The sequence below is a fragment of the Pleurodeles waltl genome, chromosome 7 (assembly GCF_031143425.1).
Source record: "Pleurodeles waltl isolate 20211129_DDA chromosome 7, aPleWal1.hap1.20221129, whole genome shotgun sequence".
In the NCBI taxonomy this organism is placed as follows: Eukaryota; Metazoa; Chordata; class Amphibia; order Caudata; family Salamandridae; genus Pleurodeles; species Pleurodeles waltl.
In genome coordinates this window covers 1,468,190,213-1,468,202,290 of record NC_090446.1, presented here as the reverse complement: position 1 = coordinate 1,468,202,290, position 12,078 = coordinate 1,468,190,213, and the positions used below count along the sequence as shown (strand labels likewise).

General features: G+C 47.3%; 1 protein-coding gene across 2 annotated transcripts in view; it reads right to left on the bottom strand.

Moving 5' to 3' along the window:
• LOC138246518 (proline-rich transmembrane protein 1-like) overlaps positions 1-12,078 on the bottom strand; it is a 120,227-nt gene that overhangs the window by 89,040 nt on the left and 19,109 nt on the right. The window contains exon 1 of one of the 2 annotated variants that reach the window (XM_069201168.1): positions 9,670-10,036. The exons of the other annotated variant lie outside the window; for it this stretch is intronic. Coding sequence (XP_069057269.1) covers positions 9,670-10,020 — 351 coding nt within the window. The 5' untranslated portion in view covers positions 10,021-10,036. Of the gene's footprint in view, positions 1-9,669; positions 10,037-12,078 lie in introns of those variants that run through there. 2 annotated transcript variants of the gene reach the window in all.

The window sequence follows — 12,078 nt, the reverse complement described above, 5'->3', positions numbered from 1 at the left end:
CTGCCGACGCTGTATGGAGCCGCACCGCACACCTTCACACCGCAACCCTGGTCTCACCGACGCTGCCATCTGATGCCACCACCGAGCCGCTGCTTGCACCGTGACCTGTGGGCCCCGCACTCCGGCATCACCTTGCTCACACCGCAGCCTTGGCATCCCTGATGACAATGCTCCTGCTGACACCGGCGCCGCTGCCTGCACTGTGGTCTGTGGTCATCGCTCGTGAGGTACACAAAGCACCGTCCCGTCCCCCACCGCTGCTCCGGTCCACCAACGCCAGCACCATCGACTCCAGTGATGTCACCTGGCTTCCTTGTCTAAACCGTGACCCGTGGACGCTGCACGGAGCTCGTCCGGTGCCACACTGCCGACTTGGGCCTACCGCCGAAATTGCTTCAGCAACAATGATGATGCTGACTGCACCGTGACCTGGTGACACTGAACGTCGCACCGCCCCGCTTCACACCGCAGCCCTGGTCTCACCGACGCTGCTGGATGCCGTCACTGAGCCGCTGCCTGCACTGTGACCTGTGGGCACCGCACATTGCATCGTCCCGCTTCGCACCGCAGCTCCGACGCCATCCACGCCAGCACTCCTGACTTCATTAGCCTAGAGTTCACTCTGCAACGCATGTGACTTCAAGGTCCTGAAGATCCCCGCACCGACCTCCAGAACCCACACTGTAACACCAGCGACGCTGCTCTGTGGACCTCATCACAAGGATCACAATGCTTTGCATTTCTGAGTTACTGTTTGCGGGTCTTTCCGACACTGTAGCTGGCCCGCAATGCCATGGCTGGCCTGAACTGTTGGATTTCTTGTTTACAACGTCGTGATAGCCTCAGACTGAGCTACTGAATTCAAAGAACTATCTTTTTAAGTCATTCTTGAAAAATGTGTGTCTTATTTATTGTATGTTGGATCTTTATTGTTTTTGGTCTCCTTTTATATAGTTAAATATTGGCTATTTTTCTAAAACTGGTGTGGTGTCATTTTGTAGTGTTTTCACTGTATTACTGTTTGTTATGTGCAAATGCTTTATACTTTGCTTCTGAAATAAGCCTGACTACTCGTGCCAAGCTAACATAGGGGGAGCAGGGGTTATTTGAGTGGGTATCTCCCTTATCCTGAAAGGAGTGAGGGTCCCTACTTGGACTGGGTGCAAACCGACTGCCAGCTAGATACCCCATTTCTAATAGGTTCCCAGCCTCTCCTGCCCAAACACTGACTCTGCAACAACTGCTGATGGCTCTCCAGACTGAGACATGGTTGTAGATAAAACTCAAAGTTGCAAACGTTCCCAGAAGACAAAGAAGATAAAGTCCAAAAAGTAAAAAAGAAAAATCAGAATGTGGTTGTGAAATGGTCACACATAACACAACGTGTATGGGGAATACTGTGAACAGGCCAATCTGGCCCGTTCAGTTCATCATCAGATCACGGACGTGGTGATCTAGTTATCAACATGGGATACAGTAATAGTGGCTGTGTGATCAATAGGGGATAGGGGTGTTCCCCTTATGGAATAGGTGGTCTCACACACATTTTAGTGTCATGCTTCATCTTTTGACCACCTATCCCCACCAAGGTAGGATGGTACCACCTGGTCGGACTCAACCTCGTTGTTAAAAGAACTCTGAGGGAGTGCTGAAATTCAATCTTGCTGGACAGAGCGGGGATCCAGTTGAATGGGAAGATAAAGCTAAAATGACCTAACAAATCACCGGTGTATCCCATTACTTTAATGGCTGTGTTTGTTGGTGAGATTAAAAACCATTGAGACACTCCTGAATATAATGGTTCAATGTGTCATCTAAAATTTTATGCCCAACATGTTTCTGCCCTCTCATCTAGCCAAAATGGTCTGGGGCATTTGTCAGGGCCAAGGATCCCTCCTAAGAATGGGGGTAGCTACATAAGCTATAAAGTGAGCAAATATGTTAAAATGCACACTGGGCCTACCTGAAAGAAAAATACAGTAAAGGCAGGCCCCATTATGATAAGGCAATTAGCTCTAGGTCTGACATCTGAGTGGTCAGTGCCAGCAGGTGATGTCAGAGCCCTCCTCTGATAGGTGCTTACCTGTGTAGATGGCCAATCCCCCTTTCAGGGCTATTTTGGGTCTCTCTCTTGGGTGGTGCTTCAGATTCTGATTGCAAGACTCCAGCAGGAATCCTCTGCATCCTTTACTTCACCTTCTTACTGACGAAACTGCATCTGGACCCTCCAGGAACTCTACAACTGCAACAAAGAGGCAAAGACGACTTCTGCAACATGGTATCTTCAGCTCCTACCAGCAACTGCAACTGTTTCCCGGTTGTGCATCCTTAGAGGACAGCCAGTCTTCAGCCTGTACCAGAAGAACAAAGAAATCTCCCTTGAAGTGAAGGAGTCACTTCCCTGCTTCAGCAGGCACCCCTCTGCAGCGAGGACTGGTGGCTTGGGTCCACTCTCCTGACGAAGTGCATGGACCCAGCATCACAGGTGGTAGACTGAAGTGGTCCCGATGGTCCTGACGTCCAACTGCCCAACTTTGGTGGAGGTAAGAGCTTGCCTTCCCACGCAAGAAAGTACCCCCATGCACCACGTGTTTTGCAGTTGCCAAGGCTTGTTGACATCTTTCAACAAACTTCTTCATGCACTGTGCAGCTCCGGCCCCCAGCTTGCTGTGTGGTTCTCCTGCGGCATGGGATCCCTTTGCTGTGGGACTCCTGTGTGCACTGCCTGGTCTTCTAAGGGCTCTCTGAGTTGCTGAAAGCCATCTCTAGCTCCCCCTCCTTTTTAGAGTCCACCAGGTCCCTCCTGGTCCCGGGCAGTGCCATTTTCCGCTAACTGCAAGCTTCCGTGTGCCAAGGGCTCGTTGGCAGAATCCAGCAACACAAACCAGACTGCAATCATCCATCCAGTGTGGGACATCATCCGCATCAACCAGGAATCCGCATCTGTCTTCTTGGGTGCAGTACTGACTGTTGTTCTTCACCAGTGGTTCTTCTTTTGCACATTCATCCGGGTTAGCAGGGGCTCATGCTCTCTCTGGACTCTTCAGTGCTTCTTGGACTTGGTCCCCTTCTTCCACAGGTCTTTGGGTCCAGGAATTCATTGTTGGTGTCTTTCAGTCTCTTCTGGTTCTTTCAATATCTTCTTTCTCGTGTTCTTGTGTGTTCTTGGAATGTTACTGTGATTTACTCCTGCTTTCTTGGGCTCTGGGGTGGGTTATATTACTTAGCTTTGGTGTTTTCTAAGACTCCCAGCGTCCCTCTACACACTACACTTGCCTAGGTGGGAAACCTACTTTTTCAATCCACTTTCCTAATATATGGTTTTTGTTCCCCCAAGCCCATTTCTGACTATAGTGATTTTCACTAATTGCACTGTTTTCTAACAGTTTTGACAGCTTTTTCTGCATACTAGTGTATATAATTTGTGGATTACTTACATCCTAAGGGAGTATAGTCTCTATGGTATTTTTGGCATTTGTGTCACCAAAATAAAGTACCTTTATTTTTGTAACACTGAGTATTTTCTTTCTTGTGTGTGAGTACTGTGTGACTACAGTGGTATTGCATGAGCTTGGCATGTCTCTTAGTTAGGCCTTGGCTGCTCATCCACACTACCCCTGGAGAGCCTGGCTTCTGGACAATGTCTGCATTTCACTAATAAGGGATAACTGGGCCTGGTATAAGGTGTAAGTACCTTAGGTACACACTAAAAACCAGGCCAGCCTCCTACAGGCGGTGAGTGCAGTGTTGCAGAGTAGTGTATCATTGAGTGCAGTGGTGTATAGGAGAATAGAGTGGTATACAGAGCAGTGGCATAGAGTACATTGGTGCAAAGTAGAGTGCAGTGGCGTATAGTGCAGTTGTTTAGAGTGGACTGGTGTAGAGTGCATTGAAGTAGAGTGCAGTGGTTTAGAGTGCAGTGGGGCAGAGTGACGTAGAGTTGAGTGGAGTAGAATGTAGTGGCACAGAGTAGATTGTTTCAGAGTAGAGTGCAGTGGCATAGAGTGGAGAGGTGCAGGGTAGAGTGCAGTGGCATAGAATGCAGTGGCACAGAGTGCAATGGAATAAAGCTGATTGTTTCACAGTAGAGTGAGGTGGCTTAGAGTGGAGAGGTGCAGGGTAGAGTGGAGTTGCGTAGAGTCGCATATAGTGTGATGGCATAGAGTAAAGTGGTGTAGAGTGCTGTGGCATAGAGTGCAGAAGTGCTGAGTAGATGATAGTGGCAAATGTTGTATTGATGTAGAGTGCAGGGGCATGGAGTTGAGTGTTGGAGTAAAGTGCACTAGCATAGAGTGTATTGGCATAGAGTGCAGTGGCACAGAGTGCTGTGTTTCAGAGTGGCGTAGAGTGGACTTGTGTGGAGTAGCCTGGTGTATTGGTATTGCCTAGACTGCTATAGCATGCAGAGGCTCAGAGCACAGTGGTGTAGAGTAGAGAGTTGGAAAGTGAATTAGCATAGAGTAGAGTACAGACGTGTAGTGTGAAGTAGCATTGAGTGGAGTGGTTCAGACTGGAGAAGAGTGCTGTGTCCCGCAGTGCAGTGGCATGGAGTGGTGTAAAGTGGAGCGGTGCAGAGTAGGGTGTAGTGGTATGGGGTGGTGCAAAGTAGAGTTGAGTGGAGCATGCATGCTGTGGTAACAACACGTTTTTGATTGAAATGACCATTACATTTGCACAGACATACAGTTTTTCAAGTAAAACTATACAGTGTACAGACAATGATGTGTGGAAATTGCATAACCTAATGTAATGATTTGTTTTAATCCTATAAAGGTATTTGTTTCCAGCACAGTTCAGAATTAACAAAAATGTGCTTGATTTGTACTCCTAATTCTGATATATTCTGAAATCATTGCACAGTTTATTTAAATGTTGTCATGTAATAGAAAAAAACTCTTCCTACCCCCAGTATTTAGCAATATCATTGCATAAATCGTCTCACTTTGAAGTCAGAGAAAGAAAAGTAAACACTAAGGCCCTCATTACAAGATTGGCGGTAATGACCGCCTACCGCCACGCTAACGGCCGCCAATATACCGCTGCGTGGCTACCAGCCGGCAATGCGTATTATGACCGCTGGCGGTATACCGCCAGAAATCAGGCGGAACACCGCCGACGGTCATGGCGGCGGTCGGCTGTGAGGCAGCGCTGCTGACAGCAGCACCGCCATGCCAGCAAAACACCGCCGACCGTATCATGAGCAATGATATGGCCTGGCAGTGTACTGCTGGCGGACGCTGCTACTGCCAGCAGCGCCGCGGACCGTCTCCAGCCGGAGAACCCCCTGCAAGCAGGTAAGTCAGGTTGTCTGACCAGAGAGGGGGGCAGGGGTTGTTGTGTGTATGTGGGGGGGTTGTATGTTTTGGTATGAGTGCATGCGGTGTGAGTAGTGCTGGATCCATGCATGAATGAGTGATTGTGAGTGTTGTGTGTTGTGAATGCATGTGTGTGCAAAGGTAGGTTGGTGTGTGTTGTGGTGTGTTGGTATGTATGTGTGCATGCGTGGGTGGAGGTGGGTATGCGTGTGTGCATGTGTTTATATGGGTGCGTGTGTGGGTGTATATATATGTGGGGGCAGGAGAGGCAGGGGAGGGTTGGGGAGGACTCGGGGAGGGGGAGGGTGGCAGAGGATTCCCCTAACAGTGCCAGGGAAAGGGTTCCCTGGCACTGATAGTGCCTACCGCCATGGTTTTTGTGGTGGTGAGATTGGCACAGAAACCATGGAGGTAGGCCGGGTCGTAATCCCAAGGGTGGAAATGGGATGGCTGCCAGGCTGGAGACTGAAGTCTCCAGCCCAGCGGCCGTTACCACCCTGGCGGTCGGTGTGTTAAAGTGGCGGTTTTGGATAGCGGTAACCGCCATGGTCCAAATCCTGATTTTTTTACCACCGGAGAGTTGGAGGTATTACCGCTGCTTTAACACCGACCGCCAGGGTTGTAATGAGGGCCTAAGTTCCCACCAAACACAGAGCCTGACATTTGACCTTGTTCTTTGAATGCACAGCAGATGTGATGACATAAGAACAAGATTTACAGTCCTGTTTACAGAAAAGGATCACTCAGAAAGATACTGTAAATAAAGTTTGGGCTTGGGAAGGTGGAACTCAAGCTGGATAGCCTAAAACAAATAAAGCCAGCAAATTGAAAGGAATGAAGTGTGAGTTACAAACCACAAAGTCAATTGCAAGCAACGGCCAGAATGCATTCCCAACAAAGCTCTATTAATGTACTTAAAGTGACAGCCGTGGGATACATTGTGGGGAAAGTCCACTATTTTAGTCCAGTTCATATCTTGCAGAAGGTTGGCCACATCAATCACCCAGATTATATGTAGAGAAGACCTAGAGTGGTCTTTATGTTTTAGGAAAGATCTGTACACCCATTGTATCAGTTTGCCATCAGTCCCTACGGTGTAGAGCTTCTGGCACACATGACCCTTAGGGTTAATGCTAAGGGGGCAGAAATTGAATAGGGCATTTAATGATTGTTTACGTGGGTTTTAAGTAAGGAGTTGACCGGGGTGAAGATGGTAGTCTGCCACAAGGGTTTGGAAATTTAGTAGCTTGCCGTTCAGAAACAAATCCCCACATTTTAGGACACCTGCAGCATGCTACTGATAGAGTTATTCTGAGCTCAGACGTACTGTGCCAGTGAGAAGGCCTAGCAAAGGTAGTGCAGGAGCACAGGGTTTCTTTGTGTCAGTGAGTTTATAGGTTCTAGCAAGGCAAGAAAGGTGTGCATGATAACCCCTGACGGTGTTCCATAGAATGGTTAGTAGGCAACGAGCAGTGCAGTAAGCCCTCCTTAAAAGTCTTTACAGATAAACCCCATCTCATGCAGGGGGTGGGCAGACAGCCAGCGAGCCACCCATTGGACCTGTGCAGCTAAATAATAGTCGAGAAGGCCTAATCCACCCACAGTCACGGGTAGCTTTAGAGTGGAAAGAACTACCCAACGGCACCCCAGCAACAAAATCAGATGTGTGGCGTGTCTGAAGAAGGAATGAAGGACGAGCAGGGAACATTTGCAAAATAATACTATCATCAGGGTAGCACACCATCTTCACTAGTGCCACTTGGCCCACTACAGAAAGCAGAAGAGAAGACCACAAAGCAAACTGGGCTCGGAGGGACTATGACTCTCTGCCGAGATTTCCATCCTGCAAATCAGTGGGAGATGGTAGATATTATTCACTAGTTATTGAAAGGTAACTTGTTCCCAGTTCTATCTGAGGTCTCATTTTATATAAAGAGGAAAACAGTGCCATATGCTAAAGAAACACCAATTACATTTTAAAATCTTTCTCACGTTCTTCCAATTTGCTTGTGCAATTTACATTTCAAATATTTTGAAGATTCTGTGTGTACTTGACACTTAGGGATAACCCAGATCACTGGTTTGGCTTTTGCTCAATTGAAAGACTATTTTAAGACATGGACAGAGCAGGCACTTGCCTTGCACAACCGTGCAGGGTGTCTGGCCCCTGCTTACTCTTCACCCTGCAGACCCTGCTGACCATTGCACCGGAAGAGTTTGCCAAGGTGGGTTTGTGCTGCTTGATCAGCTAATTGACAGTTCCTCTTCTGTTTCTCTTCTGTCTGCAGAGACAACTCCCCAGGTACACAATACCTTCTGATACTCTTGGTGAACCCATCTTGTCTGATTTTAGGAACTGTCCCACCTTGTTCTCTTCCTTATTTATCCAGTTCTTAGCAACAGCCTTTGAATCAGTTGCCATGGATCTCCCATTTGATCTTGATTTCATCCTCCTCTTTTATTATCTTTGATTGGTAGCCAAGCTCCTAGTTCTGAGATAAATGTAGAGTCCCGGACATACACTCTAGTGCTGTGAAACTACAGACAAGTTGTGAGTACGTCATATCCTGACACTAGGTGTGAAACTGTTGCCCACACCATCTGCACTGTCTCATTATTTTTTTTTAGGTTGAAAGTCCATTGAGGTGAACCAGATGTTTTCGTTTAACCTGTTTAAACTAGCATAAGGTTACTTAACTTAATGTTTGCCAAACTGTTGCCATGGGTTTTAAAATGTTTAGAAATATAATCAAAATGTTGCTGTTGCTTTCTCTCCCAGAAATTGGGTAATGGTGAAGGCCTTGATACAGTGCTGAGGGGCATTAATTTACTACTGATTAAGGACATAATGTGACACCTGAATGTAGCATACCAGGAGGCAATCACAAAAAGACCACAGTGAATAAATAGTGCTGTTAAAAAATAATAAATAAATGCACTGATATCATAATGGGGTATGGCCTATCTTGGGTGTGTCTGTAAAACTGATGTTTATTCTTGAATTGTTGTCCTGAATTTTGACCCTTCGTCCTCAATTATTGTCCTGAATTTTGACCCTTCGCCCTGAATTTTTGTCCTGAATGTTGACTCTTTGTCCTGAATTTTATACAATCCTGTCCAGAATTTCCCTTGATGCCAGGTGGTCACCCTAAGTGGCACGGGAAGTAATAACCTGAGGGACCCACATAATTGCTGTATATAACTACCCCAGCAGCAGTAAATGGGTCATTTTCCCTGCTTGCGCCAGGGTGCATTGCATCCTTGCTGTGCTACTGGTGAAGCATGCCACCAACAAGCGCTTCAGCAACCCACATAGGAGTAGTAAGAGCTACATGAATGCTGCACTACAATAGATATATTAAATCTCCTCCTGCGTGATCGATGTAGGCTTAAAGGCCCAGTAGCTGTGCACACAAATAACCACAAACCAAATAATGATGGAGAGAGAGTCCGCCCATTTATTCTAGGAACTAAAGATGTGAGTCAACAATAGAAGAACACTTTGTAGGCTTCTTCGAAAGGCCGGAATAAACAAACACGGAGCATAGCCTGGGCAGCTAAAACCTGGGTGAATGTAAACACATCCTCGTTGGAGGGGTGTGCACGTGCTCAGCACCCCTCCTCCTCCGCTGCCTCCCGCTGGGCCCTGTCATCTGGTTTCAATTTCCAAGCGGAGGGACCCACGGCTCGCATCACTGCTCTATTTACAACGCTGCTCTATTTACAGCGCGCTCGAAACCCCGGCACCTGCTACGCGAGAGACTGTCCCGTTACTGTCAACAGACCGCATGTAAAGTGCCCCGCTGCTCGCCTGAGCTATGTTCGCACGATATCAAACACCTAAAAATAAATTGATACTAATATTGGCATCTGCAATTCCACTTGGCCTTCCCGGGGTGGGATCCTGGTAGTCCCGCCAGGGCTCCTCCGCCGTGGCCTGTGGCACTCTACTTGCATCCCAGGGGAGTGCGTGTGAAGGGGCGGAGCTCCCCTGTGTGCAGAATGTACAATGGCCCCGGGGTCCGGAGTCCTGAGGGGGGCCACTGACCCGTAATTATTGCTGTATTTTAGCATTCGAACAGCACTGGGGCGGGTGCGTGTGGATCAGTTTCTTCCTTGCACCAGGGTCCATGACACATCTGCTGTTCTACTGGGCGTCCAGTGTTGGCACTAGTGCTTTAAATAGGCAGGTACTTTCTGCTTCTGTGTACCTGCACTTTTTTAATGTGAAAGTGAAAGTGCCTGCACTTCTCACACCTAGTGCAATGCGGCACTTCTCATAAGCAAACATGTATTCTAAATATTGAGAACCTTCACTTCGGTGTTTCCATTAAAAGCACCGGTTGGCACCTACCTTTATAGAGAAGATGAGGGCAGCGATCCCGATGGGCATGCAGCAGCAGAGCATGGTGAATATCGAGTAGCCCAGGTAGTCTGGTTGGTAGGATGGCACAGGGGCGACAATCACGCCTGGCTGGGTGGTCACCACCACATTCTGGCCGGGTGGGTACCCTGCGATGTACCCGGAGTAGTAGACGGGGCCCTGAGGGCTGGCAGGGATGTGATACAGGGTGTTGCCACTGCTAAGGTAGGGTGGAGGTGGTGGGGCAGTGGCCGCGGTGCTACCCCCAGCCACGTGCGCGGGAGGAGGGCAGCTGTGTCCAGGGCCCTCGGGGGTGCCCTTGGTGGGCTCACAGGTGTCCATCTGTGTTTCTGCTGCAGACAGTCTTAGAGTCTGGTAAACTCTATCTCTGAAAGGCGCTACTGAAGAGATGATCACCTGGGAACCCTGGGCACTTCACTGGCACGGAGTGGCGTGGAACACATACCGGGTGGCAACACCCCCAGCCAGCGGGCATGAGACAATCAATCTGTTGTGAAGACGCAGCACCTGGGTACTGTGCGGGGGGGGGGGGGGGGGGGGGGGGGTTTGCACCTGTAGGATGTGAGAGGCAGAGAGACTGGACTCAAACCGTGAGATTGTCCCTGCGGTGTAGGTGAACGCGCACTTAGCATTAGCATATCTATTATTAGTGCAGCAGGTGCAGTGCCACCAAGATCTACAGGCATAAGGAGCACGTCAACCCGATTATGGCTCTCTACTACCCTGCTGTGAGGGTGGCAGGCGGGGATTGATTTTCTTTTCTTGCAGGAGGGTTCATGGGACTCTTGCTTTGTCACTGGGATTTAACCCCTAACATGTACAAGGCACCCCAGGGAGGCCGCATACTCGCCACTCAGCCCTGAATATTTTTTGACTTGATAAAGTTCATGGGGATTAATTACAAAGGTAAATATAAACGGGTGCATTTACTCATGTGTACATTTACTAATACACATACTTGTAACTCTATACTTTTTCCTATTCACCATTTCCAAGTGCAGATTTCCAGGGGGTGCATCCTTCTACTACAGCATTTATGAGTTTAAATCATACAGTGTAAATAAGGTTGCGCAGGCAGATTTATAGGGATCGTCACCGCTATCGAACTGATCTATATGAATTTATAGGTAAAATGGATAAAATGTATTATTATTTTAAAAATATAAATGTATTTAAATGTAAAGTATAAATGTTAATTAATTTTTATTTTTAACCTACATCAAATATAAGAAAATGTTACAGCACATTAATCCAACAAACGATTTGTATATTAAATATTTAATTATTGCAATATCATTTTAATTCATAAATATTAAAAAAAAAACAAATAAAAAAAATCTCATTATTTTCATTTCATATGCAGTAAATTTCGTTAATACTCATGTTATTAATCAATTATTTAAAATATTTAAATTTTCTGATGATTTTAATTTAATGTTCAAATTAAATGTAGTACTAACTTACAAAATAATAAAACAATCATTTAATAATTACACATCTTTTCTGATACAGTAATACATGTCTAAATAATATTAAAACATTTCTCTATGGGGTATTTTATTCCTTTGCCCCGATTGTTTTTTACTGGAATGTGCTGCGGTAACTGTGATTGGCCAGGCATTCTGTCTGACTTATCACAACACTAGAGAACATGTTCACTTGTTTCCTTACCTTTAGGATTGTAGGAACTTTAGAAACATAATTTGAGAATAGCAATAGTTCTACTTTTTCCTGCTGCCTCTGCCTCTAGAATTCTGTGATAAAATGAATCCTCCTATAGAGAGCCCAAGTAGACTACAAAGACGTAAATGTCCACCAAATCAGGGTCTTTTTTCCTATTATCTGTTTGACAAAAGTGCTTCCTTGTTTTGTGGTAAAGTCCTCATATTCCTTGGCATCAAGAATGCGCCACCAAAAGCGGTGGCAGCTGCACTGTGGGGGCCCTTTGGTAAGCTGTCCATCATCCTGATAAGAGGGGAAATCCCTTTTATTATTGATAGAAATGGGGGAGCGGGCCGAGTGGCCCCCCTCCCCTGGCCTATTTTGACCCCGGGTTCCCCATCCCTCAGGGCCCACTACAATCTAATCAGGGAAGGAGGACATGTGCACCCCTTCCCTGGGCTGATTTCAGCCCAGGGGACCCCTTCCCTTGGGACCCAGCCTTAACATACATTCTGTTTTTTTGGGGAGGAGGGCCATGTGTTCCCCCCCTCCCTGGGCCAATTTTGGACTCAGGGACCCCATCCCCTGGGGCTCGGCTATGTCAACTGGGTGCCCACCAGGGCATCCGGTCAGCAGTGTTGGGGAATGTGGTGGGAGCCTAAATTCCCGTGTGGACCCAGCCGACTGCCCACCTCCTGGGCGAGCCGGCATTGCTCT